The 27631-nt window shown below is 38.3% G+C and overlaps 1 protein-coding gene across 1 annotated transcript; it reads right to left on the bottom strand.

Annotated features, from left to right (window-relative positions):
- Positions 1-1864: 1864 nt before the first annotated feature.
- fam43a (family with sequence similarity 43 member A) lies at positions 1865-4105 on the bottom strand. The gene has a single exon (XM_028795041.2). The coding sequence runs from the start codon at positions 3804-3806 to the stop codon at positions 2652-2654; it is 1155 nt and encodes a 384-aa protein (XP_028650874.1). The 5' UTR covers positions 3807-4105; the 3' UTR covers positions 1865-2651.
- Between the last annotated feature and the right edge of the window lie 23526 nt (positions 4106-27631).

The raw sequence follows: 27631 nt of genomic DNA, 5'->3' as shown, positions 1-27631 counted from the left end.
TTAACCAAATAAAACAATGAATGTGGAAATAATTGCTATACTGATTGATAAAATATAAAAACATTGTTTGCATTAGATAATTTCTGTGTAGGTAATGTTTGTTCTAATTGCCTACATGTAATGGGACCGTTTCTATAGATATTTTTTATATTTTATTTAATTCAAAAAGGACTACATTTTTAATTAGTGTATATCAACCAGGAGAAGATAAAGTGGAGGAAAATTGTATGCTATATACAGATAACAAAGACACAAAAGATATGTGATCTAAGGGAAACAGAAACCAGTATTACACAATATTTTTCACTATTGCACACTCAACATATCACACAAAAGGGATCATTCAAGAAGAGTTAACACACTGAGTAAACACGCGCATAACTTTGATTGTTCTGTCATGTTACATACACATACAAACAAAATATGAAAAACTGATGCAACTAAATAAAATTAATTTATAGCTTTCAGGTAATACCATTATCTACTTAAAATGACTGCACAAATAAGTCAATCAAGCCTTGTGTAGCGACAGCTTAATTTTTCTTATTCTGCAGTGCACTCTCAGATGGTGTTTCCTCGGTTTTATTAGAGCTTAAAAAGTTAGCTCAGACCGCAATGAAAAGCCTAATTACTATGATAACGGACTCTGCTCTTTTTTCACATACAAATATTCATTAGCTGCCCAAAACCTAAGATTTACATGTACAGTAAAAATTTTTTCTAACCCATTTCAGCCAGTAAAGGAGAATATCAAGGCAGTATTAGGAATCAACCCATTTACAGTGCCAGAAAACAAATCACCTTATTTCACACAAGTCCAGTGTGAGATGCCAATTAACCCTACCACACACATCTTTAGGAAAAAAAAACAAAACAACAAAGAACCCGTTAAAAACCTATGCAAAATAAAAAAAGAATATGCTAACCACTGAAGTCATAACCACAGTGTAGTATTTCTTATAAAACTTTTTTCCCCCCAGTTAAGAAACTTATCCTCTAGGTGAACTCACAGTTATGCACAGGATATCTGCGATAATAAAAATGAGAGAATGATACACCATACTGATTGGAACATTCAGTGTGCTGACAGCGGGAAAAATAAATATATCCATCCATTCTTCTATTTTGAAATCTGCTTATCCTGAGGGGGGTTGTGGGGAAGCCGAAGCCTGTCCTATCAAGCTTTGGGCACTAAGCAGGAACAACCCCTGGACAGAATGCCAGTCCACTGCAGGATGAACACACTTGCATGCAAACACACCAATGGTAATTCACCTAACCTGTCTTTGGACTTTAGGAGAAAACTGGAGTTCCGGAGAAGTACCGGAGTAAATCCACGCAGACATGAGGAGAACTTGCAAACTTGCGCATGGAGCAACCGGGGTGTGAACCCAGAAAAAATACATTAGAAAGTTTTGTTTGTTTTTTGTTAAAAACAAAAAAAGTGTTTCAATATATTGCAGATTTTAACTACCAGTTTTTTTTCATATGGGAAAAACAAATTAGTAGCTTTGTGCAAATAGGCACCATAACTGAAAAGAGAACAGCCATAAAAGTGTTTTTAAAAGCAAGAATTATAGAAGGACTGCTTAAAAATGTGGCAAAATATGTCAACCATTTTCATATACAATAGTTTAATTTAAACAAACTTTGGCTTTAAACATTTTTTCTATGACTATGAATAAAATTAATGTTTTTTACTATTGAGCTAGCCTTTTCAAGTATGACTGAACAGTGTATCAGAATACACTTGGCAGGTTTCGGGGAGCTAACACAACAACCTTGACTGAACTGCAAATACAGTTTTAATAAAAATACTCTAATGAGGTCTGCTAAAACTGCCAGAAAAACATGTGTCATATCTTAATATTGTCCTTTATTTATGAGTTCACAGAATTGATGACAACACACAAGTACTTCCCCTTTTGTTTTTAAAAATAACAAATATTTTATACACCTTATACATTTACAATGTACAGCTGAATACTTGGGGGGTATCCAATTTCCTTTTGCACAGCAAAGATAAAAACGTATGTTTTTAAGAACATTAGAACAAATGTCACACTATATATAAGTATATACACAAAAAGGGACACAAGATGTCACAAGTGCAATATATATATATATATATATATATATATATATATATATATATATATATATATATATCATATACAAAATGGAATGTCGCGAACGAAGTGTCACGTGTCAGATGTGTTTAATGAGTGACTGAGCTTCCAAAACAGAGGAATTTGGCCGAATATGGAGGAGGCGGACTCAGGGTAAACAATAAGTTTCAAGTAAATCCTTCCTGGCGTCCAAATAATGAAACAAAAAAGTCCAGATAAAGAAGGTAGTCGTTGTGAAAAACAACTATAATAATTTAAAACAATCCCGTTAGTGTACTCCCAGGACGCTGCCTCGGACTCAGATTGGGGGTGCCTGAGAGGAAGGGCTGCTTTTCTCGGATGCCAAGTGGGTATCTTACCGGGACATCGGGTTCGACTTACAATAAGCCGCAGGGTCTATTCGCGAGCTGTAGCCGCTTAGCGTGAAGTACAGTGCAGCGATGAGGCATCCGGTCTTCTGGAGGTACCCCCGCTCGTTTCGCTGGACACACCGCGGAGATTCCCACTTCAGCGAGCGTCCTGTCAATCAGCGCTCTGCTCGCGTCCCTCAGGCTGGGCATTATTGGCGGGAGCACCCGGTTCGTGGCCGCTCTCGAGAGACGACTCGCTACTCGTGCTTTCGCCGGACAAGAGACGTGTGACGCGCAGGTCTGCCCGTAGCGTTTGCAAGTCGTTGCCGATGCCCATTTCTCCCAAGTCGCTGATGATCTGCGATAGTTCCTGCTTATCGGAGTCTAGACTCTCACCGCCGCCACCGCCATCATCCTCTGTATCCAGGATGTCTTCACACTCGAAATGCATTGCCCTCTCTTCCTCCTCCTCCCCCAGCGAGTCTTCCGTGATGGAGCCCAGCTTAGGGGCGCTGCGGCTGCGCTCAACCGGCGGCTTGTAGTAACACTGTCCATTGAGTAGCTTGCGTAGAGGGACCAACGGGATGGTCTGATCGCCGATGAGCTGCTGTTGCTGGTGCCGGGCATCATCCCTGCGCTTGAGTCTTTTGAACTCCGCCAGTGCAGTGGCCGAGGTCTGATAGAGCAATAGCGCCATAGCCTTGGCCTTTTCGGGTTTGGAAACCAACACGGCGTGACAACGAAGCATGACAGCCTTGTGCTTCATTTCGTGCCGGTACACCCAAGCAAAGATCTTAGGTATCCGGGGATCCGCCACACAATACGTGATCCGGTGCAGTAGATACAGGTGCCCAGGCCGTCTAGCTTTTTCGTCTACGTGCACCATGCGAATTCCTTGAGAGCTGATGGTCAGCTTCATCTTGGTGCCATTACGACCCATCTCGCTTTTGCTCCAGATTTTGGTGACTGCTACGTCGGTGCAGCCGTCACCCTTGGACTGCAGCGTGGTGGCGTTGCCCAGGTATAGCACTGTGTAGGTCGGATCTTCGCTCGTGATCTTCACTTTTTTCCGTTTTGACTTAAACATGCTCCCCACTCGGTTGAGCGCACTCTCCGGACAGGACTTGGCCAGGGAGGTCAGGGCGGAGTAGTTGAGGCTCACGCCATAGCCTTTCTGCTTGGACTGTTTGTCCTCCTCGATCAGCTCGAATTTGTTCTTCTTCCACGGAAGCATGTTACGCTGTCTTTCCGATGCGGCACCGTGGACACCTCGGCTGCGATCGAATCGCTCGCTCGGGAAACTCAGCACCGACTCGTCTTGGGGCATTTACTGCGGTCGGCGCCCTCTGACCACCACCTCAAGCTACTTCGGATTTGACTGCACGGCCCCGTAACGCGGCTCTTCCGGGCGACTCGCTGACAATCATCTCTTCTTTTTTCTACGTACCAGTCGATCAGTCAGCTTCTTCGGACGCCTCTCTCTGCAGTCAGTGCGGATCCGCTTTGAGCAGTCTCTCTGTAAATATACGCTGCGCTGGGCTGGGCCATTGTCAGTAGGAAAGGGAGGGCAGAAGAGAGAGAGGAGGTGGGGAGGGGGACAAGTTAAGCAATGCACTCTTAAAGGGACTTGTCTTTGCTCTTTAAATTCTTCTGCCTCCACAGTATATCCATCAATATAGTGGTTAATATTATTATAGCTGGTGATAGGTATTGCATTATGGCGAAACCTTTCTGTTCCATCTCACGACTGACTCCTTCTAAAAAAACTAATGTACAGAACGGTTTGTTTTTATGGAGGTTACCTGAAAAACACTGCATTAAAAACCCCGGCTTTCACTCCCAGAACGTAGGAACGAAAAACAAATGGATAATGCTAGTCAACCAAAATCCAGGTCATCTTGTATAATGCATTTCTGACATGTCGTATTTGTACGTAGGGTTCCAAAAAGATACATATAACATCGAATGTGACGTAGCTATATAATGTAATTAAGTAAAATATATTAGACGGGCAACAGCCCTCCGGTGCAACAATTCAAATTTACCAATTATATAACACGTTCCTGCTCATCTTAACTTTCACAAACGGTAAAAATATGTCAGATTAACATATTTAATACATCCATCTTAGAAACCAGTTTATCCAGGTCAAATGAAGAACGTACGTTAAGTGCATTTACATTAATGAAAATTGATTTCGAGAAAAATGTCTATAATATGGCATGTACCTATTTTTACTTTTATGAAAGCTATACGAAAAGGAGTAAATATAGATCTTGATATCATCAGTGTGTTTGTCAGTTGCATCAGATCACGTCCACAGAGTGACAGGCTTACTGGACAAACGTTTAGCTGATAAATTCCTGAAGAAACCCACGGGGGGCGTTCAAGCATTATTCAAAAAGAATGAGGCTATTCGCGTAAAGTCTTACGGTTGTCCTCCTGTTTAGCATAATTCCTTTTTCCAAACCGGCCGGGAGCGGAAGCTTATCTCATCAACATCCGGCACAATGCAGGAACCAACTCGGGACGGGACGCAAGTCAGTCTTTTGACGTGCAGGGTCAATCTGCAAAAACTGAACATCATTAAGCGATTAGTTAAAATCAGACCACCTATAAAATTGGGGGTTGTGAGATTGTTGGGGAGTGTGTCGCCCTTTCCCTGTAAATTCATTTAAATACATTTTTAGATCTTATCACTTAACAATTAAAGTTAATTTTTAGCCATTCTATAAACATTTTGAACTGTTTTAATCAAATACACAACATACAAGTGTGGAAAAAGTTTCGGTGCCTCTAGTGAAAGGTAGGAAACACATTTAAGATATTTTGCTTTTCTGTTTGCGGTGAGTAGTTTAAAAAGAAATACTGAACAAAGATTACAACAGTTCTTGAAGTGAGTAATGTCACGCCAGATAATGAATTCCAGCTAATGGGACAGACCGCTTTTAGGGACACCTTGAATAGTGCGACACTGTTGTCGCCTTTCGCCTACACAGTTTCCATTAGTAAATGGAACAAAATAAGGAGGATGTCGATGTTTTTTTCACTTCAGCTGTTTATTTTTTTATAACACTCCAGGCTATTTTTCTAAGTGGAATTCTTTAAAGAGTTGGAAAACACTTGTTATAACGGTATGGTAGCACATCGGTAAACAGCATGCGCTTTATGCACAAGTTAGCTTTGCCTCATTTGTCTAGAAACAGTAGATCTTAGTTGTGGACATTTCAAAATGTAGAATGTACAAGAAGATTATATACAGGGTATATATATATATATATTATATATATGAGAAAGTATACGTAAGTAACCGAATTTGTAAAACTGGGTCAGGGAAAACCGGCGCTCAGGGTTATGAAGGCGCAGCATTTGATGTTTTATGTAAAAGGTACCGTATTAGGCAGTGTTTTTAGGGCGGATGGCCTTTATATAAAATACAAAACTATAAATTGCATTTATAAATTTATTTTATTAAGTTGCTTATTCCAGCAGAGGGCAGGTTATATATGAATCCCATCTCAGCACGAACCGGACGGGACGTCATTCCGACTCAGGGTTTGCTCATTTTAGGGTCGGCAGTCGATCTTATGAACATGCACCACTTTTAAATGTGTTAGAAAGCCCAGACAGAAACCATGAAAACAAACATACTCTACATATTTGAACCCAGGACTTTGAAGGCGTGATGTAGCAGTGCATACCTATTCTGCCTGCCCACGCCAAACATGTAAAACGAAGGAAAATAGTTTAAGATAACATTAAAATATATCATTCGAAGCCCAGTTTGTTTGCTTCTGATTGCTAATCAGTGTTGATTCAGGACGCTCCTTAATCTGCGTTGATAAATACTGTACGTGAGTTTATGTGGTGAGATTTCTGCAATATTCTGAACTGATGACATCTGAAAAAAATAGTAGAACTCTTTAGACAGGCAAGCCCAAGACACAAAGGCGTACAGTTTTGTGACCAAAAACTCTGGCAATTAGGGCAATTATGATTTGCCCCTTTAGGAGCCTAGGGACGAGCTGTGACCCTTAACTAACTGAACTAGTGCGTTAGAAAATGAATGGATGGTTTATAAAAACAACAAAGTAACAAAAGAAAATGAACGGATGGAGAGAATTAAACAGGTCGCCAAGAAAATGCAAAGCTAAATTTATTTTAAAATTTCCCAACAATTTGGGATTTATTTAACAAACTAAATTATGTGGCGCTTGGTTCATTCTTTTAATTTTTCAATGCAGTAGTTCGGGACCTTTGCTCTTTGCCATATAAAATATACAGCGATAATAACATTAAATAAAAAAACCAAGTCCGTGTTCTTCATGTCACATACATAAAAATAAACAGACCCAAAAATAAGATACCTAAAAACAATATTCATTTTGCATCGTTGAATACTGGGCATGTTCTTTTTAATGACAGTTTTGTGAAAATAAAAACGTTGTTTGATCAAATAAACCTGCCGCTTTTGTCAGTCCTAGAGTGATAGGCTGCCAGTCCATGGAAGGTCGTGCGGCGAAGTCTGACACTCAGCTGCTCGTCGACAGACCTCTGGTTATAAATGAATCAAACGAGAATTTAATCCCATGTGGTTTAAAACACATTTAAAACGTCGCCATTACTGATTCAGTTCAAACCTTGATAAATATCGCCGCCTGTTGGGCACCATTTTTAACAACAGAAGTGTTTCGTTATTGGTGCTTGTCTCCTGCAAAGTTCCTGCTACTTGATTTTCCAGTTCATGATTGCATGGGGCCTAAAGGCAGCAGGCAGGCACCAGTCTTAGACAGGATGCCCACCAATCGCAGGACACACTCGCTGCCATTTACAGTAATCTAAATATGTTTGCGTTGTTAGCAGAAACCTAGGCAGCAGTGCTAAATACTGCGCCACTGTATTGCCACTGCAACACCTTACCATCGCCAGGCCTTGTCTTTGCGCATTTATCTTTTTTTGTTTAAAGGTACAGTCATTATTTGCATTTCTAGTCAGAGCTGACTATACAGCTTTTAATTACCGGAGAGACCTCCTCCACAAAATGAACATATGCCTAACCACTGCTTCAAGAAATTGCCAATTGCTCCAAGGTGGGTGTATCTGCTGGTTTTAAGTGTTCTTCAAAATGCTCCTTCCACCTCTTTAACAATATAAGGTAAAAATTTCCCTACCCTAGCTGGATGACATCCCACCTACACTTTTGGAGTCATTGATTTGCCTGAACCTCTTTCTGACTTTCCAAAAGTTATTCATTATGACCTTACCAGAACTCCACCCATACTCATAAAAATAAAGGTGTCAAAGTGGTTCTTCAGAGCAATGCCACAGGGGAACCATTTTTGGTTCCCAAAAGAATCATCCACATAAATGATACATAAAGAACCTTTATATATTTAGATTAGTAACATGCTCTATAAATAACCATGAATAGATAACAGCAGATTTATAAAATGTCATTGGATTCAAGGTTTTAAAAGGACTCTTGATGTGTATAACATCCTCAGTTGCTGTCTTCTTGATCTGTTAGTATCTTGCTAGGTAGGCTAATATACAATAAAGATTTCTGTTTTGTCTATATATTAGGAACCTTGTCAAAACACAAAGAACCAATTTCATATGCACAGAACCCTTCCTGGAATAAAGTGGTTCTTTGTCAAGCAATAGTTCTATGGAAAACCATATAACCTTGTAAAGTGCCATTTAGAACCATTATTTGTAAGAGTGCACACAGGATGCACAGAGGCTAACACTGCCATGGCATGTATCCAACATGCTGGGTGTGAATTGCATGTCCAGGCCTTGTCTCTGTGGAGGGTTTCCTCTCACATTCCTAAAGATATGCAGATTAAGTCAACTGGTGATTCTAAATTGGCCCCACTGGGTGAGTGAGGTTTTGGGGTCTATGATTGACTGCTGCTCAGTGCTATTGAGATAGACTGTAACACTGAATTGTCTTATGAAGATTTCAGAAAGTTATGTTACATTAAAAATAAAAAAAAATTAAAATAAAAAAAAAAAAAACAAGAAAATGCTATAATAAAACATTTCTTCAAACTGCAGATTCCTGAGTGGTCATTTTATTAAGTAGACCTACCCAACAGTAGGTTGGTCCTTCATTTCCCCTTAGAACATCTTAAAATCATCAGCATGGACTCAATAAAATGCCAGACATACAAACACAAGCCCATGGTGTCTCTAGAGTGTGGCATAGATTTTTTAGGTTACCAGTTAACTGTTCTCTACTCAAGATACTATAGTTCATTCCATCTCATCCCTGAGATATGGTTGAATTAAAATTTGGGGACTAGAGAGATTACTGCCTTAATCCATATTACTGGAACTGCTGCAGTTCTTGCCCAGCCTTTTGCCATGATATATGACCCTGCCAAAAATATCAATTTGCAGATAACTGAACTGATGTCATACTCCAGAATGACAACAATGTTCAGACTTCCAGCAAAATCCAAACATTTTGTTCTGTCTAGGAATCAATCTGTGCTGTGAAAACCACACTAATACCCTGCCACAACTAGCCTGCTTTGTTACCACCTTAAATAATGGATTCACTTTTTTTTAACACCCTTTCCTTCCTGTATGGTGTGAATCAGTAATAACCAGGATTAGATGAGTTTTGTACTCCAATGCTACACTTTGACACTACTGCATTTCCTGTGATTAGTTAATTAGCTGTGCCCATCTTCTACTCTGCAAAAACAATGTCCACCTCCATTGGGCCATTTTCAGTTGTTTGCTTTCAAGCAGCCCTTTGGGTGGTAGCCCATTACCATTACATCTAAGACACTGCCATGCATGAAAACACTGGGAGTGTTGCTGTTTGTGGTACACTCATGCCAGCACATCTGGTGCACCTTATTCTGCTAAATACAAAGCCCCTTAACTTCTTAGTCTTAAACTTTCTCAATATAAATCAAAATGCCTTGTTCTTGGTCTGTCAGCTTTAAGAGGATTTTCTACAGTCCTGCACACTGAATGAGCAGTCAATTATCTAAGCATGTATGGGTGGGGGCAATCCAATTTGAAAGCAAATGTCAATGTGCATCTACTTCAGCAAGAAATGACCCTATGCATAAACATATTGCTTTTTATGCCACATGTATTAAACAGTCACAAATGGTAAATGCCTATGCTAATAAAACATTAAGATGTCAACCATAACTTAAAAGTGACATTGTAAGTTATAAAAAATTGACAAACTCATTGAAAAGGTGAAAACAATTTTTTTTCTGCCAAATTCCTGACATCGTTGATTTTTTTTCTTTAACAGAGTTTTAAATATAGTAAAAGTGCAAAAACAAACGTTTTGGAATGAACAAATAAGAAAATCCACCACAGAAACAAATGAGGTCAAGCACTTTCCTTAGAAAGTCCCCCCTATCTGATACTGTCCATCAGATATCCTTTATGGGCCTGAGATTCTGTAAATTAGAGGTGCCCAAGTGGATTGCAAACATGGAATGCTTGCCTACAGATCACAAGAATGTTTGGTGAAGAATTATTTATAAATGGACTCTTTGACTAAGATGTTTTTTTCAATCTCTTAATCACCCATTCAGTGCTTTCTGTCCATAAAATGTCATACATTTTACTGCCCTTGCGTGTGTTTAGCCTTTGTCAAGTGTATTATAAAAGTCTATGTTGCTCTGTTGTTGGCTGACTGAGCTTTGTACTATAATGTTATCTCCATTACTTCCACTACAGTGCAGACCGAGCAAGACAAACTGGCTAACAGTCTGATAAGTTTCATTGCCAGTTTAATTAATAGTTGTAGTGTGTCAGTTAAATTGAGTGAATCAGAGGGTGAGAGATCTGTTTTCTGAAATCAAGGTTGTCTAAATATTCTGAATATACTGTACTTCTTCTTCTTTCGGCTGCTCCCGTTAGGGGTTGCCACAGTGGAACATCTTCTTCCATATCTTTCTGCCCTCTGCATCTTGCTCTGTTACACCCATCACCTGCATGTCCTCTCTCACCACATCCATAAACCTTCGCTTAGGCCTTCCTCTTTTTCTCTTACCTGGCAGCTCTATCTTTAACATCCTTATCCCAATATACCCAGCATCTCTCCTCTGCACATGTCCAAACCAACGCAATCTCGCCTCTCTGACTTTGTCTCCCAACTGCCCAACTTGAGTTGACCTTCTAATGTGCTCATTTCTAATCCTATTCATCCTCTTCACACCCAGTGCAAATCTTAGCATTTTTGACTCTGCTACCTCCAGCTCTGTCTCCTGCTTTCTGGTCAGTGCCACCGTCTCCAACCCATATAACATAACTGGCCTTACTACTGTCCTGTAGACCTTCCCTTTCACTCTTGCTGATACCCGTCTGTCACAAATTACTCCTGACACTCTTCTCCACCCATTCCACCCTGTCTGTACTCTCTTTTTCACCTCTCTTCCACAATCCCCATTATCCTGTACTGTTGATCCCAACTATTTAAACTCATCCACCTTCACCAACTCTACTCCCTGCATCCTCACCATTCCACTGACCTCCCTCTCATTTACACACATGTATTCTGTCTTGCTCCTACTGACCTTCATTCCTCTGCTCTCTAGAGTATATCTCCACCTCTCCGGGGTCTCCTCAACCTGCTCCCTACTATCGCTACAGATCATAATGTCATCAGCAAACGTCATAATCCACGGGGACTCCTGTCTAATCTCGTCTATCAACCTGTCCATCACCATTGCAAATAAGAAAGGGCTCAGAGCCGATCCCTGATGCCATCCTACCTCCACCGTGAATGCATCCGTCACTCCTACTGCAGACCTCACCACTGTCGCATTTCCCTCGTACATATCCTGTACAACTATTACGTACTTCTCTGCTACTCCCAACTTCCTCATACAATAACACAACTCCTCTCAAGGCACCCTGTCATATGCTTTCTCCAGGTCCACAAAGACGCAATGCAATTCCTTTTGGCCTTCTCTATAATTCTCCATCAACATCCTCAGAGAAAACATTTCATCTGTGGTGCTCTTTCTTGGCATGAAACCATACTGCTGCTCACTAATCATCACCTCACTTCTTAACCTAGCTTCCACTACTCTTTCCCATAATTTCATTCTGTGGCTCATCAATTTTATCCCCCTGTAGTTACTACAGTCCTGCACATCCCCCTTATTCTTAAATATCGGCACCAGTACACTTCTTTTCCACTCCTTAGGCACCTTCACACTTTCCAAGATTCCATTAAACAACCTGGTTAAAAACTCCACTGCCATCTCTCCTAAACACCTCCATGCTTCCACAGGTATGTTCCACAGGTATGTCACAGGACAGAGTGGTGGCTCTGAGGCTAGGGATCTGCACTGGCAATCGGAAGGTTGCTGGTTTGAATCCCGTCAATGCCAATAGGGACTCTGCTCTGTTGGGCCCTTGAGCAAGGCCCTTAACCTGCAATTGCTGAGCGCTTTGAGTAGTGAGAAAAACGCTATATAAATGCAAAGAATTATTATTATCTGGACCAACAGCCTTTCCATTTTTCATCCTCTTCATAGCTGTCCTTACTTCCTCCTTGCTAATCCTTTGCACTTCCTGCTTGAAGGGAGTGTAGGAAACTGTAGTCCTGTGCTGCCAGGGGACCTGTAGAGGAAAATAAATATATAACTATTCATCAATTTTCTGCAAACACAAATGAAGGTTAAGCTTATTAATGCGCTAATGATTCAAACCAGGAGCCAGTTCTACTCATGCATCAGTCAGTTTAGATGGATATAAAAACATAGTCGAGAAAAATGAAGAAGAAAAAAATTAACTGAACAACTGCCATTATTATGCAGTAAACAGTTGGACACCATCAATACAACATTGGATAAAGACTTCAGATCAGTGAAGCATCAAGTAGATATCTGATGTGCACTGACTGTGTGATTGGGACAGTATATGCTTGAGCAGTGTTGGGTTCATTCACAACACCTACATCAATTGCAAGACAAAAATACTGCAGCTATGTCTATGGCAATAAATATTTGACATTTTCTTTATATTTAACTTATAAGTCAAATCAACTTGATTTTATTTATAGAGCACAATTAAAAACAATAGAAGCTGACCAATGTGCTGTACCAAAAAATAAATAGTAACATACAAGTTTAAAAAACTAAGTCAAAAAGGTTTTCAGGGGGATTTAAAAGTGACCAAATTTGGTGCTGACTTAATATAAAAAAGTAGACTATTCCAAAGCTCAGGGGCAGCTACTGCAAAAGCACAGTCCCCTCAAAGCTTAAGTTTAGAACTGGGCACAACCAATACCTTCTGGTCAGAGGACCTCAGTGATCGTGAAGGAGAGTGAGGGTGTATGAGGTCAGTAAGATAAAACACAGTGTTTCAATTAGTTACACATTCTTTTCTAATAGCTTGATCACTGGCAGGTTAACAAATGGAGGGCAGCACAAAGATTCACTGATGAGGATGAGGAACAGCATACCTACAATTTGGATACTGCATTGCATGGCATGGCATGGCCTAAGCTATAACAAACATAATGCAAGTGTGAGCCCCACAGTTACATAGGCACCCAAGATTACCAGACTGACAGTATCAAATAAACCAATACCTGTTAATAGATGCCAGCTAAAGCAACATACAAGAGACGACCGCTTTCTAGCCTAACACACACACATACACTGTGTTGGAGTGCAGTTGCTGGCTGTCAGGATTGAGCTTGGGCTCCACCCTCAGGCTCTCCCTTAACATGTGGCCCCTCCTCTTTATGTTTATTGCCTAGCAAAGCTAATTGTGTGGAAGTCATGTGATTGGAGGGGGAAGAGAGTTAATGCTTTTTACTCTAACATGGTGCTTAGAGCCTGTATTAAATACTTTAGTTGTGTCCTTAGTGTTTACTGATTTATGTCCATTCTGCCTTTGTCTAGTGCTTTGTGTATACTTTTGCCTTTTTTCCATCACTATCTATTTTTGACTACTCTTTGGAATGCTGCAGTATGTTGACATTGGCAGTAAATTTCTGCCTCAGGTCAGTTATCAGTATTTTCACTTTTTTAGCTTGCCTATCTTTGGGTTGTGGTTACCTCCTGTGTGGGGTATACGTTTTGATAATGGATTATATAAAAGCAGCAACAGGGATCTTTGTTGCATTTTTAACAGATAGCTCTCAATAAAGGATAAGAATTTTATGAAGTAAAATGAGTAAGCTTGTAAGAAAACCTTAGAAATGATCAGACCATGCAGTCCAACATAGTTTTATTTAGATTTAGTTTTTAATCAAAACAAAATGCCTAAATAATAATTTCAAAGTTATATTCTGAACAAGCTCATCTTACTTAGGAAGGCAGGATGGTGCTATAGCTAAGGCATTCGACATTAAACCACAGGGGTGCAGGTTAACAGAATTGCTCCTACCTCAATTGCAGCCCTAAGCAAGCTGGTCAACCGTGCTATACTCCAACTGTTCAGGTAGCACCAAAATGCATCCAATTTGACACGGGTGACCCTATGAGGAGGGATTTAAAATTTCAAGGGACTGAAACCAGAACACTAAAAGAGCAGAGACTGTAATCAAAAGACAACACAATAATTCAAGTGCTAAGAAGCTAATAAAATAAATAATGAAAGCAAAAGCACACAGTTCTTATTGGAATCTGTCAAACTCAGATAATTATTGTTCTGTCAAGCCGATCTTTATACTGTCACATCTGCGACATAATATTGTAACTTCTGGAAACACTCTCCAAAACCACTACAAAAAGAAAAATGAGAGCAAACAGAAGTACACAACACTATCAAATAAATCAAAATAATTAATAAATCTGTAAACACAGACTAAAAAATATCAACAAATAAAAATCACGAGAAAAGGTCAAAGACCATGCCAACAACTCTTTTATAACAAAAACAAAAAAAAAAAAATTGTTGTCATGTGTTTTGATATTGTAAGTTGCCTTGGAGGGCGGCACGGTGGCGCAGTGGGTAGCGCTGCTGCCTCGCAGTTGGGAGACCTGGGGACACGGGTTCGCTTCCCGGGTCCTCCCTGCATGGAGTTTGCATGTTCTCCCCGTGTCTGCGTGGGTTTCCTCCGGGCGCTCCGGTTTCCTCCCACAGTCCAAAGACATGCAGGTTAGGTGGATTGGCGATTCTAAATTGGCCCGTGGGTGTGTTTGTGTGTGTCCTGCGGTGGGTTGGCACCCTGCCCAGGATTGGTTCCTGCCTTGTGCCCTGTGTTGGCTGGGATTGGCTCCAGCTGACCCCCGTGACCCTGTGTTCGGATTCAACGGGTTGGAAAATGGATGGATGGATGGAAGTTGCCTTGGAAAAAGACATCAGCTAAATCTGGCTACTTTTTGAAATATCCAAGGATCTGTTTTTAACAGCACTGTTTCAGAATAGTGTTAATATATTAATATGTAATAATAATAACTGTAGGTGCAACACTGAAAGGCACTCATACAATTTAGGTGAATCTGGCCTTATCAGAAGATAAAAAAGATGCCTTTCTAATGACTTCAGAAGGTCTGGTGGAAGCTGAACCTTACCAAGTGTTGTCCTTGCAGGCAGTTAAAGTTTAGCTCAGCTGTTCATTGGCTTAAGTTGAAGGCTCATTTGCTAAAGTTGACTGCTTAGTGAGATAGAGGCACTTTGGGTGTTATTGCAGCAACCACATGAATCATAAATGTTGTAGAGGGTGCAGAAATTTGTTTAGTAATAGAAGTTATGGTGACACCCATGACTGGAAAGGGGACAACTTTGCATAAATTAGATGTTCTAGCAAATGGGATACTGTGACTCTTCTAAGAGGATCCTAGCAGCTGCAAAGTTTTATTTTTGGCTTGCTTCTGTTGTTATTCTGCAGTGTTTAAACTTTACATAATTTCATTCAGATAAGAAAAAAGTGCACCTCTTAATCTCATTATATTTATTAGTTATTTCCTTTTTATAATTACTCACAGGTACAAATAGTACAAAGCTAATTATTGTCAGCCTACTTTTGTAAGCCAATTTAAAATCAGATGCCCATGTGAACTACTGGTTTGTGGGTTTGGATAGTTGATTCTCAGTAAAAATATGGTTTCAGAGGCTTGAGTTATCTTCAAGAAATTCCCGTTCATATCATATATGTTTACTATATTGTGTGAGGTGTATCTAGGGAGAAAATCCCACTCAGAGATACAGACAAAATTATTGTGCCTATAAGCTAATTAGTAAAATATCGATCACAATGGTGAGGGAAGAACAAAAGCATTAAGTGCAGCTTTAAAAGTATTTGAGGATAATAGGTGCATAAAATATTGAGAGACTGAATTGCTTTACCAGAAGCAGGCAGATGTCTTTGATATTTTATGCAAGTGCACCACTAGAAGTTAGTCTCTTTTTTAGAGACTGTCCCAGTTTCTCACTCTTTCTAGTTGCAGTAGACAAGCAGCATGTGCCAGGGTTGTGCTGAGGTTAGTTTTTAAGACTGGCAGCCTAGGAGATTTGCTGGATATCTAGCGGCTTCAATTTTATGGAAGCATCCTAAAGTAATAAAATACAGTTTTGTATTTTAATTCATTCTTGTTTATCTTCACAGTGGACTGTGATGATGTGTTGCATATTGGATGGATATGCAAGTAATTCTGTACTGTATTCTGTATGTATTCACTAATGTCACCTGGGATTACATGAATGCAACAATATACATCTACAATTCATGTAGTCATTGTCCTTATTGCTTACTAAATAATTGATCCACCCGCCTTTTTGAGACAATTCCACAACAGGGTGCATTGAATTTTCAAATGAATATATATATATGGGTTCAGTGTGATGGGTAAAGACTAAGGAGGTATTAACTATTTGGTGTAAAGGGTGTACTGGGGAGCCACTCTCAAGCTAGACAGTGTAGAATAAACAGAAACAAGCTCAAGAAGAGTTGGGGTATTCCACCCTGAATACTTGAAAACAAAGCAAGTTTGAAATGATGTCTTTACAGACACGAGTTCAAAATGGAACTGACAACAACAGAAAACATGGCAGTTAAGTATTTCAAAGAAAGGAAGAAGTGGGTTCAAGGGGACCGGAACCAGTTGTGGCATCTTTAGGAGGCAAAAGAGGAGAAAGTATTAGACAACAGTGCCAACCCCTGGTCCAGCTGAGAAACACATTTATTTGAGTCCGTAAAGTGTCTCCCATGCGCATGTGTGTGACAACAGTCAGACAGACAGATATAGAGATAGTTGTATAAGATCTGTCTGTCTATCAAAGGATAGTAGCAAAAGGTACTCATTCAGATTTACTAGAGACCTGTTCCACCCGTATTGTTCGGGTATTGAAGGGGCCTCCTTTTACTGATTTACCAATCTATCAGTGATTCAGTACTCACTTCTCTTTGTAGTGCCTTAGTATTTCAATATGTTTGTGTCTTCAAAGTTTTTGACCTTGGCTTTATTTTATTGTATAACTCAGTTTTTAACTTGCCCTATTGCTGTCACTTTTCAAAAAGTCCAGGAGTGACGTCATGTCACTAAAGTGGAAAAACTGTTATTGCAAACAATATCAAAGCTGATAAGGGACATAGGAAGAACATAAACCACATGATGAAAATATTTAGCTATAAATTGAATTTATGTTTTCTTGGATTTTGAAATAAATGAATGCCGTCAATGATGTACTGAGACTGCGAGGTCTTGTTGTAAAATCTGCTGATATTCCTTTACTGGTTACATTAACATGCATGACCTATACTGTGGAATGGAGTTGAGCTTTGTGGTTCCAGGTATTGACAAGAAAATCTTTAATATATTGGATGTGAATTTTGACATGCATTTTTTCATGCATTTTTCCTGTTGCCAATTTCAAGATGTTGTGATATAGCAGGTCCGCGGCTCAGAAAAAGGTGGCCATTTTAAAAAAATCAATAATTAATTGGCCAGCTCGATCTCCATGGGTGTGCATGCTCACACAGCTGCAGGGGGTTGATATAGTAATTGGGGTGAGATCCACCTGCATGTGAGGGTGCGGTCTGTCTCAATTGCTTCATTGCCTTCCTGCAGTGCATGAAAGGGATGCTGTGCCCACAGTGGCATATATACAGTAGATAAACAGGCATGAGAAAAGAAAAAGGAGGAGAATCGAAAGGAAGACAGAAAAGATCGGTCAGAGACAATCGCAAAAGGAGGTTAGTCGATAGAGAGAAGAAGGCAGGAGGAAGATGGGAGAGAGCCAATGTATGCAGATGAGAAAGAGAGAGAGAGAGTAGGCAGACAGCCGGGAGGAAGTCCCTCGAGTGATTTTGTGGCTGGCGCTCAGGGGCTGAAGGAGGTCATTCTGGCTGAGTGACCTGGAAGTGGGAGAGTGACGTGCTGCTTGGTTGGAGCAACTCACCACATAAGGCTGGAGACAGGCAACATGGCTGCAAGGGAATGGAAGGCTCAGTGAAGCATCCTGTGGGTAGAGCCATGGACAACAGGGACGAGAGCCTAGAATCAGCATGGAAGGGTGGCTGAACTGCCGGTTAGGTGCCTCCTTGGCTGCAAGAACCTGTATAGGGTTAAGGTAAGGAGACGTCAGTTTTTAAAGGGTTGCACAATTGGCTCATGTTTTTAAGGACAGTTTTCTGCCATGTTTTAACCTTGGTTTTAAAGGATTATTTATTTGATTACTTTTTAACCTCCACCAGCACTTTTTATTTTGTGGATTATTTAGTTATTGAATGCACTGCACTTTTGAACACTGTTTTTGCTTTAGACTGTTTTTAATAAAAGCACTGGAGCACTTTTGCACCTACCCCTTTGCTTTGTGTGTGTTGTGTCCTAATCCACTGACTCATCCCTCAGGTACATTATCGATGGTAGCGGGTTCAAGAGGCTCCCGGGATGCAGCCTGTAGCATGGTGCCGACCCACACCATCACAGATGTATGGTATTGCTCTTACATTTGGTTATTAGAATTTCTGGTTATGTTTGTGACCATTTGCTTAGAGTTTGGATAAAAAGGTGTCTTATTGTAATGCATTTTGTATTTATTTGTTTTGATCACAACTATAAAGAACTTTGTGATTGTTACTTAATGGGAGAAATCTAGATAAATTTGAACTGTAATGTGAAAGAATGGAAAATTATTCTACTATATTATAAAAATCTGTCTACACATCGATTGATCACTCTGTATTATGCTCAGCTAACCTTTCCATATGATGCTCTAACGGTGACAGCATTATATGTGAAAGTAATGCCATTTAATAGAGGTAGACATACTGTAAACACAATTCTATGGGACAATGGTTAAGATTTCAGTGTCTTTTACATCATCCGGTCATGACTAGGATGGTCCAAAATACAAACACCAACATTTAATTTCTCTTCTTAGGTTAGTTATATTCTTTATCATATTTATGACATACTGTCACACATGTGCACATGGGAGGCAGTAGATGGGCTTAAATTAGCGTACTTATACGCCAGACCAGGGGGTGGTGATGCACACTAATGCTTTCTCTCTTTCCTCCTCTGCAGACCCTCAGAAGGAAATAATGCCTGACCTCAATTCTAGTTCCAACCCTGACCTCACTTCTGGTTTCAGCCCTCGAAACACACCCCTTCCTGTCAACCCACTCTAAAACTGCCATATTGTTTCATGTATTTCAGTTCAGATGTGGACTCAGTCTGTTAAGATAACTTATTTCACTATTTTTGCCTGTTTTTTCCAAGTATACAGGGTGGATACCCCAAACCTTCTTCTTGGTTTTATTGTTTCTTTCTACAATACACACAACATTTTAATGAAAATGAACAACATTTAGAGGTCACTCCATTTGCCAGTTTTTATGTGCACCTGAACTGAATAGCAGAGGACTCTTCCATACTTGCAGGTCTACAACATTAGCACTGTCTTTGATGAAGTATGAAAATTCTTGATTTGCGACAAATCAAAAAATAAACTGTTTCTGTGCCTCATCCTCTGTCAATATGTCACTGTACTGTACTTTTTGATTAAACTTATTCCCCTTTCAGCTGTGTGTGTGCACTACCATCATGGGTGCTGACAGTTCACAAAATTTGTTGAAGATTGGATCATCTGTCCACAGTTCTGATTTATTGTGGAACGACTGAGACCTTTCTTTTTGCCTATTTCCATAAGGACATCTGAGAAGAATATTGTTCTTTCTGTTACCAGATCCTCCAGCTCCATCTGTTTACATTAATTTGTCGGTTTAAGATGTCAAGGAATATCTGGTAATGGTGACCTTTGTTTCTTCTAAGACTCTGTCATCTAAAATGTTAAGCCTGTCAAATGTTTAGACAAAAACAGTGATGCCTTGAAAATATTACATATGCATTACTGGCAACAGCCTGATTTGGGTAAGTCTTAGAAACAGATAAAAATTCAATGTCCCTGAGAGGAGCTCAAATTGCAAATGGTGCTTCATTCCACTGTCAGACATAAACAAGACAGACAAACCTGAGGAACACAGCAAAATATGTGATAATATTGGATTTATGTGCAATCATCATGAACTGAGCATTAAAAAGGAATATGTTCAATGCATAAATGCCTTTTTCCATCCACCTGGCATGATGCATTGGACTTGGAGCTCAAAGTGATTCACTGCCTATGCATACACCAAGAAGCAAAAGAGACAAACGTAGAAATTTCTGATAATCATCCCTTGGTTGCTGGGCTTCAATAGCATATGGTAAGTAGTCAGGCATTTGACATCACAATTTGCACATTACTGGGTGTTCAAATACGTTATCAGTAGCCACAGCACATGCATTTTGAATTATGAATTGCCATTGTTTCTGAAACTGCCTGAACAGAACAATTGATGCACTTTCTGTTTGGCCAAATAAACATGGCATGATGTTTGACAGTACTACTTAAATAACATGATGGCAGCATGCAATCCAGACCATTTCTGTTCCTAGAGCTTGTTAAATTCTAATGCATGATCCTTTACAAAGCCCTGCATTGTAACAACTTAACAGTTTTGATGTTTTCAATATTTCATACTAGGGGGCTTTGCCCCCTACTCGCTTTGCTTGCCAACCCCTGTGTTTGGTTTTCTGGATACACACTTTTAAGATTTTTTTTTCTTTGAATTGTTGCTATTTCATTAGTTTTACTTTTATTTCAGAACTTCTGTAAAAACAATATTTGGAATCTTTCGAGTCCCAATATGCTGAATCTTTTTAATGAGGTCAGTGAGACATGTGTTTAATGACTTTGTACCATAATTCAGGATAGGTTTCTCTGTTTGGAATTTTAGCACAGACAAAATGATCTACATCATCAGCAGTTAATATTTTTTTTTGCAAAGTAACCAATAAATGCACGTGAGGTGAACCCCATTTTTGAAATTCTCTGACTTAAACTTCAGGGCCTTACAATATTTACATACTTCTGACATATCACCTATGTCCATATATTCAATCTCTATTCGCCTTTTCGTTATTTCTCCGAGTAATAATTTCTCTTTTTTTGCGCTAATGCGATGTTTACTGTCTTTGTTTTGACACTGTCGTTTTTTTCTGCTTTCATATTCTGTATCTTGCTCAGCATGTGTATCGCGCCTACGTTTTTTTTTTTTTTGAGTCTTTTGAATTCCAGTTTTCATTATCTCTAACCTGCTCTGCATGTATTTGGTTGCCTTGTTTTTTAACCTCTTTATGATGTTTTACTTTGTTTTCTACTTTGTCTTTTATTTCTGACCTCACTTTGTCCTGCTTTTTTTTCAATGACACCTGGTCCGTGGTGATTATTTTCCCTTTTTCGAGTAATAATTTCTGTTTGTTTGCGCTACTGCAATCTTTACTTTCTTCTTTTTATACTTTCTAATTTTCCTACTTTCATATTCTTTAACTTTCTCCACATGTGTATCGCGCCAATGTTTTTTTTTTTTGAGCCTTTCGAATTCCACTGCTTTCATAATCTCTAACCTGCTCTGCATGTGTAAAGCGCCAACGTTTGCGAACATCTTTATGAAGTTCTACTTTGTCTTTTACTCTGTCTTTTACAGACTGCTGTCACTGTCCTGCTCCACTGACAGACTAAGAAGATTGTTCTTCCCCTAAACTATGCGACTCTTCAATTCTTCAATGGACATGTTGGTGAAGGGAACAGAGGATACGAGGAGGTGATGGGTAGGTATGGTGTCAAGGAGAGGAATGAAGAAGGTCAGAGGATAGTGGATTTTGCCAAAAGGATGGACATGGCTCTGGTGAATACGTATTTTAAGAAGAGGGAGGAACATAGGGTGACGTACAAGAGTGGAGGAAGATGCACACAGGTAGATTATATTTTCCAAAAAATGGTATCCCCTCTATCCATCTGTTAGCAATTCCAATTTGATAGCCCATCTTGTTATACTTGGTTGCCTTTGCCAAATCTAGCCAGTATATACAGCATGTAATATCTGTGACTATCATAACCACTGTCAATTTTCTGGAAACCATTTGAAGTACAATATCAGTGTTATTTTATGTTTTGTTGAACAGCAGTTATCCACAACAATGACATAGACTGTGTACTACTTTATTCTTGATAGACATTGAATGAGAAGGATAAAAGCAGTGAGCAAAAGATGATTGCTTGGAGGAGCAGAATAAATAGGCTTTCATTGAGAATTCTTTCTCAAAATAATTATCATGCTCTGAATTGTACTATGGATTCTTGAAGACTTATGTGGTGACAGTCATGCTAGATTCAATCTCAGGACTGAAGGGAACCGTGCTGAAGTAATAAGAAAACCATGTGAAAGCATTTCATGTTCACTTTTCTGCAGCACTCCTATATATCTTTTTAATTCTACTTTCATTTCAGGGTAGTTTTCAACACTCCAGTTGACTCTCATAATACACTTGGGAAATGACAAGCATCTGTCTCTGTAACGGAAAAAGGCAAGCAGTGCAGGCTGATAAAACTCTTTGACTGAGTTTCATGTTTAATTTTTGTAGTTCCTATTTTTAGGAAAGGCTGCTCAAACGTGCATCTGATAAAGGGAAAAAATAAGTGTGAAGTAAGCAAAGTTAGTTAGAATTAATAAGTAGGTGAGAGTAATACGAGCTTGGAATAAAGGCAGAATATTGAGTAGGAGGTGATGAAGGTTGTTTGCAGGCATGAAATTGAGCAGAACAGGAAAAACCACAAGCCAGTAGAATGTTGTACCACGTTAGCCATTATGGATGCAATGAGAAATCAAGCAAAATGACACCTTTTATTGTTCAGTTAGCTAATAAAAAGCATCATTTTGCTTGACTTCTCATTAGAGGTTATTGGACAGAATGGAGATGGAAGAGGGTAAAAAATAGAAGTCCTGTCTGGGTGTTAAGTTTATGTTTAATTATATGTAGTGTCTCCCATGGTGAAGATTAGAACAATGCTCTGTATAAGAATTAATCTCATTGCCTGGACTAAAGAGTTAAACAATGTACCACGAACAGCAAAACTGTCTAAAAAATGCTGTGCTGGCAGAGTCACAACAGGAAATTGATAATGTCTGTTCCTCTTGTTGTGGAATCTTTGTTTCTTTGAAACCTTAACTACAAAGATCCATGAGATAGTTGCAATGGAAATGTCCATGCTAATCGTGCATTTGTAGCCCCTTTGAAATAACCCTCCTGACTGAGTCATACAGTATGCAGTAAGTTCATGTTAAACACGTGTGATATATTTAGAATGCTGTGTTTTAAAATACCATATCCATAACTCTTAAATAGTTGCCTATAGGGATTAAAGATCTTGTAATAGCAATGTAGTTGTATTTCTGACTTTGGGACTCCTAATTGCTTGATATTTAAGGTCTCAGTGAATGGTCAGCACACTGAATTGGGAAAGTGTAAATGGACACTGCAAAAATCCACATGAAAGATACAATAACTTTTTAGCAGAGATATCATATCTGTGGTAATAAACAGATTAAAAAACAAAAGTTTTTTATTTTCACCACAGATTTAACATTTGTACCTTGATGCTCTGGGTATTGCATATATTCTAAGTACTGTTTATATCTTGTCCACCTCATTTAATTGTCAGCTGTCTTTTTAAAAATGAAATGTTTTTTGATGAGAATATTCTCCCATTGTTTTTAACCCCTAATTTGTCTGAATAAACAAAAAAATAATTGTCCCATAGTGCAATCCTTACCTGAGTTGTGAATCATATTTACAATCACTATTTATAGAACAAGGAGGCATAAAAGATTATAGTGGTAGAGTTACATAAGTTGTGAATTCATCTTATTTATGCAGGGTTTAGGGTAAAGAAAAAAGCAGCATAGTTCAGAACTGTGGTAACACACAAAGTAATTTAAGATTATAGCAAGAAGTGGTTAGAAAGTGTGCCATTCTCATCATATGACTGCAATGTACACATTCAGGAATAACTTACATGATGACACTTGATGGTTTTCAACCACACATCAGGAGGGGTGCCTACATGTCTCTTATTTTTCAATCAAGTAGATAGATAGATAGATAGATAGATAGATAGATAGATAGATAGATAGATAGATAGATAGATAGATAGATAGATAGATAGATAGATAGATAGATAAATAAAGTATCTATCTATCTATCTATCTATCTATCTATCTATCTATCTATCTATCTATCTATCTATCTATCTATCTATCTATCTATCTATCTATCTATCTATCTATCTATCTATCTATCTATCTACTTGATTGAAAAATAAGAGACATGTTGCCATAGAACAGGGGAAGTGACAACATCAGGTAAGCCAATTTGTAATTTATATTCAATAAAATGAAATCATGTCTTAATATATACTTGCTCATCATGGAGCCGGAGAGCAGTGACATGTTGCATGTTGGACTTAGTAGCATGAAAAATTTCCCTGTGCTTCGCACATGTGACAATCCTTCTCCTACTACTACAGGTACTACCATATTTGAATATGTCTTAAATGATGCAAATATATTTTAGTTCATTAACATGTATATGAGTTTGAATCCCAGCCTGGTTTTAGTGCTTAATTTAAACATTTTCTCTGTGTTTGGGTGGGTTTACCTCCCAGATCCCAGAAATACAGTATGTATCTTAAATGGTTAGTTGCCCAGATTGGTCCTGTATTAGTGAAGGAAGTTGTGGTGAATTGACATTGCAATGGACTTGCAATCAAGTTTAGTTTAATACATTATCAGCCATAAACCAGATTAAACAGGTGAAATAAGATTATATTTAAGAGTGTTATCCTCAAATAGCCATAAGCAGATGCAGTCCACATAGAAATAAAATGTAAGAAATATTTTTAATACCTTGAATGGCCAGTGTAACTTCTTTATTTAATATAGGAAAATTACAGTTTATAGATGTTTTTAAACATAGTGTAAATATGCTTTGGAAAATATGATTAAAAGTATAACTAATCAATGAAATTATGAGAGAAGCAGATTAAGATAATGAGTACAATGTACAATGCTGATAAGAGAGATATAATGTATGTGTCAAGTACAGCACATGGCTGAAAATATGTTTTCAATTATTGGTTTAGGACATAGTTTCAGAGGGTGACTTCTTGAGTAGAACATTTCAATGATAGTTTCATGTGCTTTTATTATAATTTTACCAATAATCTGTAAGACAGCAGTGCTAACCAGCAGCAACACGTAGCTGTCTGCAGTCTGGCCAGACTACCTGGTACTGAAATACTGTTTAGCTCCCAGTACAACACTCGATGGCTGAACTGCAGACTGAAGCACTTTCTCTGTGGGTACATTCTAATACTTGCAGCACTGCTGCTTCAACCAATTTGCTGACATAATCCTCAATACCCCACGTTAAATGATGTCAGTTTGCTTCTTAGGTCTTAGTTGCCAAAACCATAACAAGTTTTCAAGCAGTCTTTAATTCACTATATAAACTAAACAAGTAAATAATTCAAAGAAATGCAACTTTGCAAAGTAGACTGAAGTAAAAATAACAAAAAATATCTTATTTTCCTCTGTGTACAACTGATTTTTGGCTGCTTACTGGCATAAATAAGCTAAACAATCTTATTTATTGTTTAGCTTTATTTTATTTCTGTAATCAGAACCCCCACATAAAAAGGGCCAGAAAATAGGTATAATGCTTAGGGCCCTAAAAAGTCTGTTCATAAGCCATTCATGAGAACATTTAAAACAGTCAAATAGCAAAAATTGGTAATGTAATTTAAATACACCAAAACCAAACTTATGATACCAAATTTGTGCATTACAGTAATTTGTGGCAAATATATAACTGAATCACATTAATTACAGACATAGAACGGCAATGTCAAAACAACTGTGTATCATCTCAATGGGAGTTCTTGCCATGGCATGCTTACAAATAATTAATATGCATGCTACTGCATATTATAACCTGAATGTATGTGTATTTTATGTTTTATTATTGTTTCTGTTATTTTTTAATTGTTTTTAATCTTTTATGATATTTCTGTTATGTTTGTAATTATGTAATGTTTCTTTAAATGTCCTAATGTTCCGTGTACTATGTGGGTGGTTCCCCAAGCCCTCCCTCTGATAATTTAAAGCCCAGAGGAAAGAAGCTTAGTCAGTGTTTTCATTGAACTGTTTGGAGTTGTGTAAGTATTGCCATGTCTTTGCTTTTTGATGGTTCTTTGATTATTTTTGCCAGTGTTTCTGGATTTCAATGTCTGAATAGTGTATTTGAACTTGTTTGCCCTTAAAATTGCCTTTTCAGCAACACCTTTCTGCTATTTTTAGCACTTTTTATTATTTATTTTTGTTTAAATCAATAGGTTTCATTTATGAAGAATTCATGTTGCCTTTTGGTCACAAGCCACAGTTTTTTCCAGTTTTTCCCCATTGTGAGGCATTTTTGAAACATTAAGCATGTTTTTCGCATCAATCCAGTTTTTCAATTTTTGGAGCTAGCCAGTCCAAAAGCTTACTGAGAGAGGGATACTTATTATCCAGTATATCAACCTTAAATGCATAGTGCATGGTTTAAAATCACACATGAATGATTCAGAGGAGACCAAATACATGTAACTCAAAGCCAGTACCCTTAATTATTTTATTACAAAAATACATAGGAGCACTAGAGAAAGACCAGGGAAGAGAAGTTAGGCTGATTTCAGGCTTAGGAGGTATGAGCTATGAGGGAAGACTGAAGAAGTTGAATCTTTTCAGGTTAAGCAAATTGACAGCAAGAGGTGACATGATTAAAATTATGAAAGGATTTAGTACAGTAGATCCCAGCTATTACTTTTAAATAAATTCTGCAACAACGACACAGGGATATAGTTGTTAGGGCAGATTTTGTGCAAATATTACAATGTTTTTCCTTATGCAAAGAACCACAGACACATGGAGTAAACCACCAAATAGTATGGTGGAGTGTAGGACTTTAAGGACTTTCAAATCTCAGCTTGATGTTATTTTGGATAATGTAGGTGAACAGGATGGACACAATTGTTGGGCTGAATGGCCTGTTCTTATCACAACTTTTCAAATATACATTTGTTAAAGAACTGAAAAGTTCTTTCGTTAAACTTTCATTAAACCATTTTATAAGGGAACTTTAACTTTTAATAATAATGAGTACAAATTAATAATTCTTTTCAGCTGGGATAAAGTTTTATAAACTTTTAAACATTTAAGTTTTGGACTTTGGATGATAGTTGAAGTGATATTGCTGTAACTCCAGAAATTAATGAATTTACTTTGTTTGGAATTAATGGCATTTTTCTAATTGTTGTAATTTATTGTATTTTAATTTAAAGAAATATGCATTAAAGTAAAGAGTTAGACTAGTTAAGCAGCACTTGAGGGCAAGTTACAAACCATTTCCTGATTGGCATAACATATTAAAGGTTGGGTCATAAAAAATAAATATATGTAAAAGGGAGGGAAAAAAACAACAAAATGTTTAATAATCAGGCTAATAAGTGTTGGTTATAAATTGCTGCACCATCTACCTCCCCTTTCAGATTAATATATACGGTGCTATGAAAAATTGTTCACCCCCCAACACTTTCAACACAACTTTGTCTTAGGGTTTGAATTTGAATAGATTAAAAATGGGATTTTTTCCTCAGTAATCTACAAATCTTTTGCAATATGTCAAATAAAACAGAAAATATCACAAAACTTTCAAAAATTTCTACAGAAGGCTTAACATGCTCATTTACAATATATTAAACTAAACAGTTCACAAATGATGT

Source organism: Erpetoichthys calabaricus, chromosome 2 (genome assembly GCF_900747795.2).
Source record: "Erpetoichthys calabaricus chromosome 2, fErpCal1.3, whole genome shotgun sequence".
NCBI classification, from domain to species: Eukaryota; Metazoa; Chordata; class Cladistia; order Polypteriformes; family Polypteridae; genus Erpetoichthys; species Erpetoichthys calabaricus.
The sequence above is the reverse complement of the archived record's forward strand: the minus strand, read 5'-3'. Positions and strand labels throughout refer to the sequence as shown.

What these genes read in the sequence shown, in the direction of transcription:
- fam43a (XM_028795041.2), bottom strand. Translation starts at nt 3,806, where the DNA reads ATGCCCCAAGACGAGTCGGTGCTGAGTTTCCCGAGCGAGCGATTCGAT.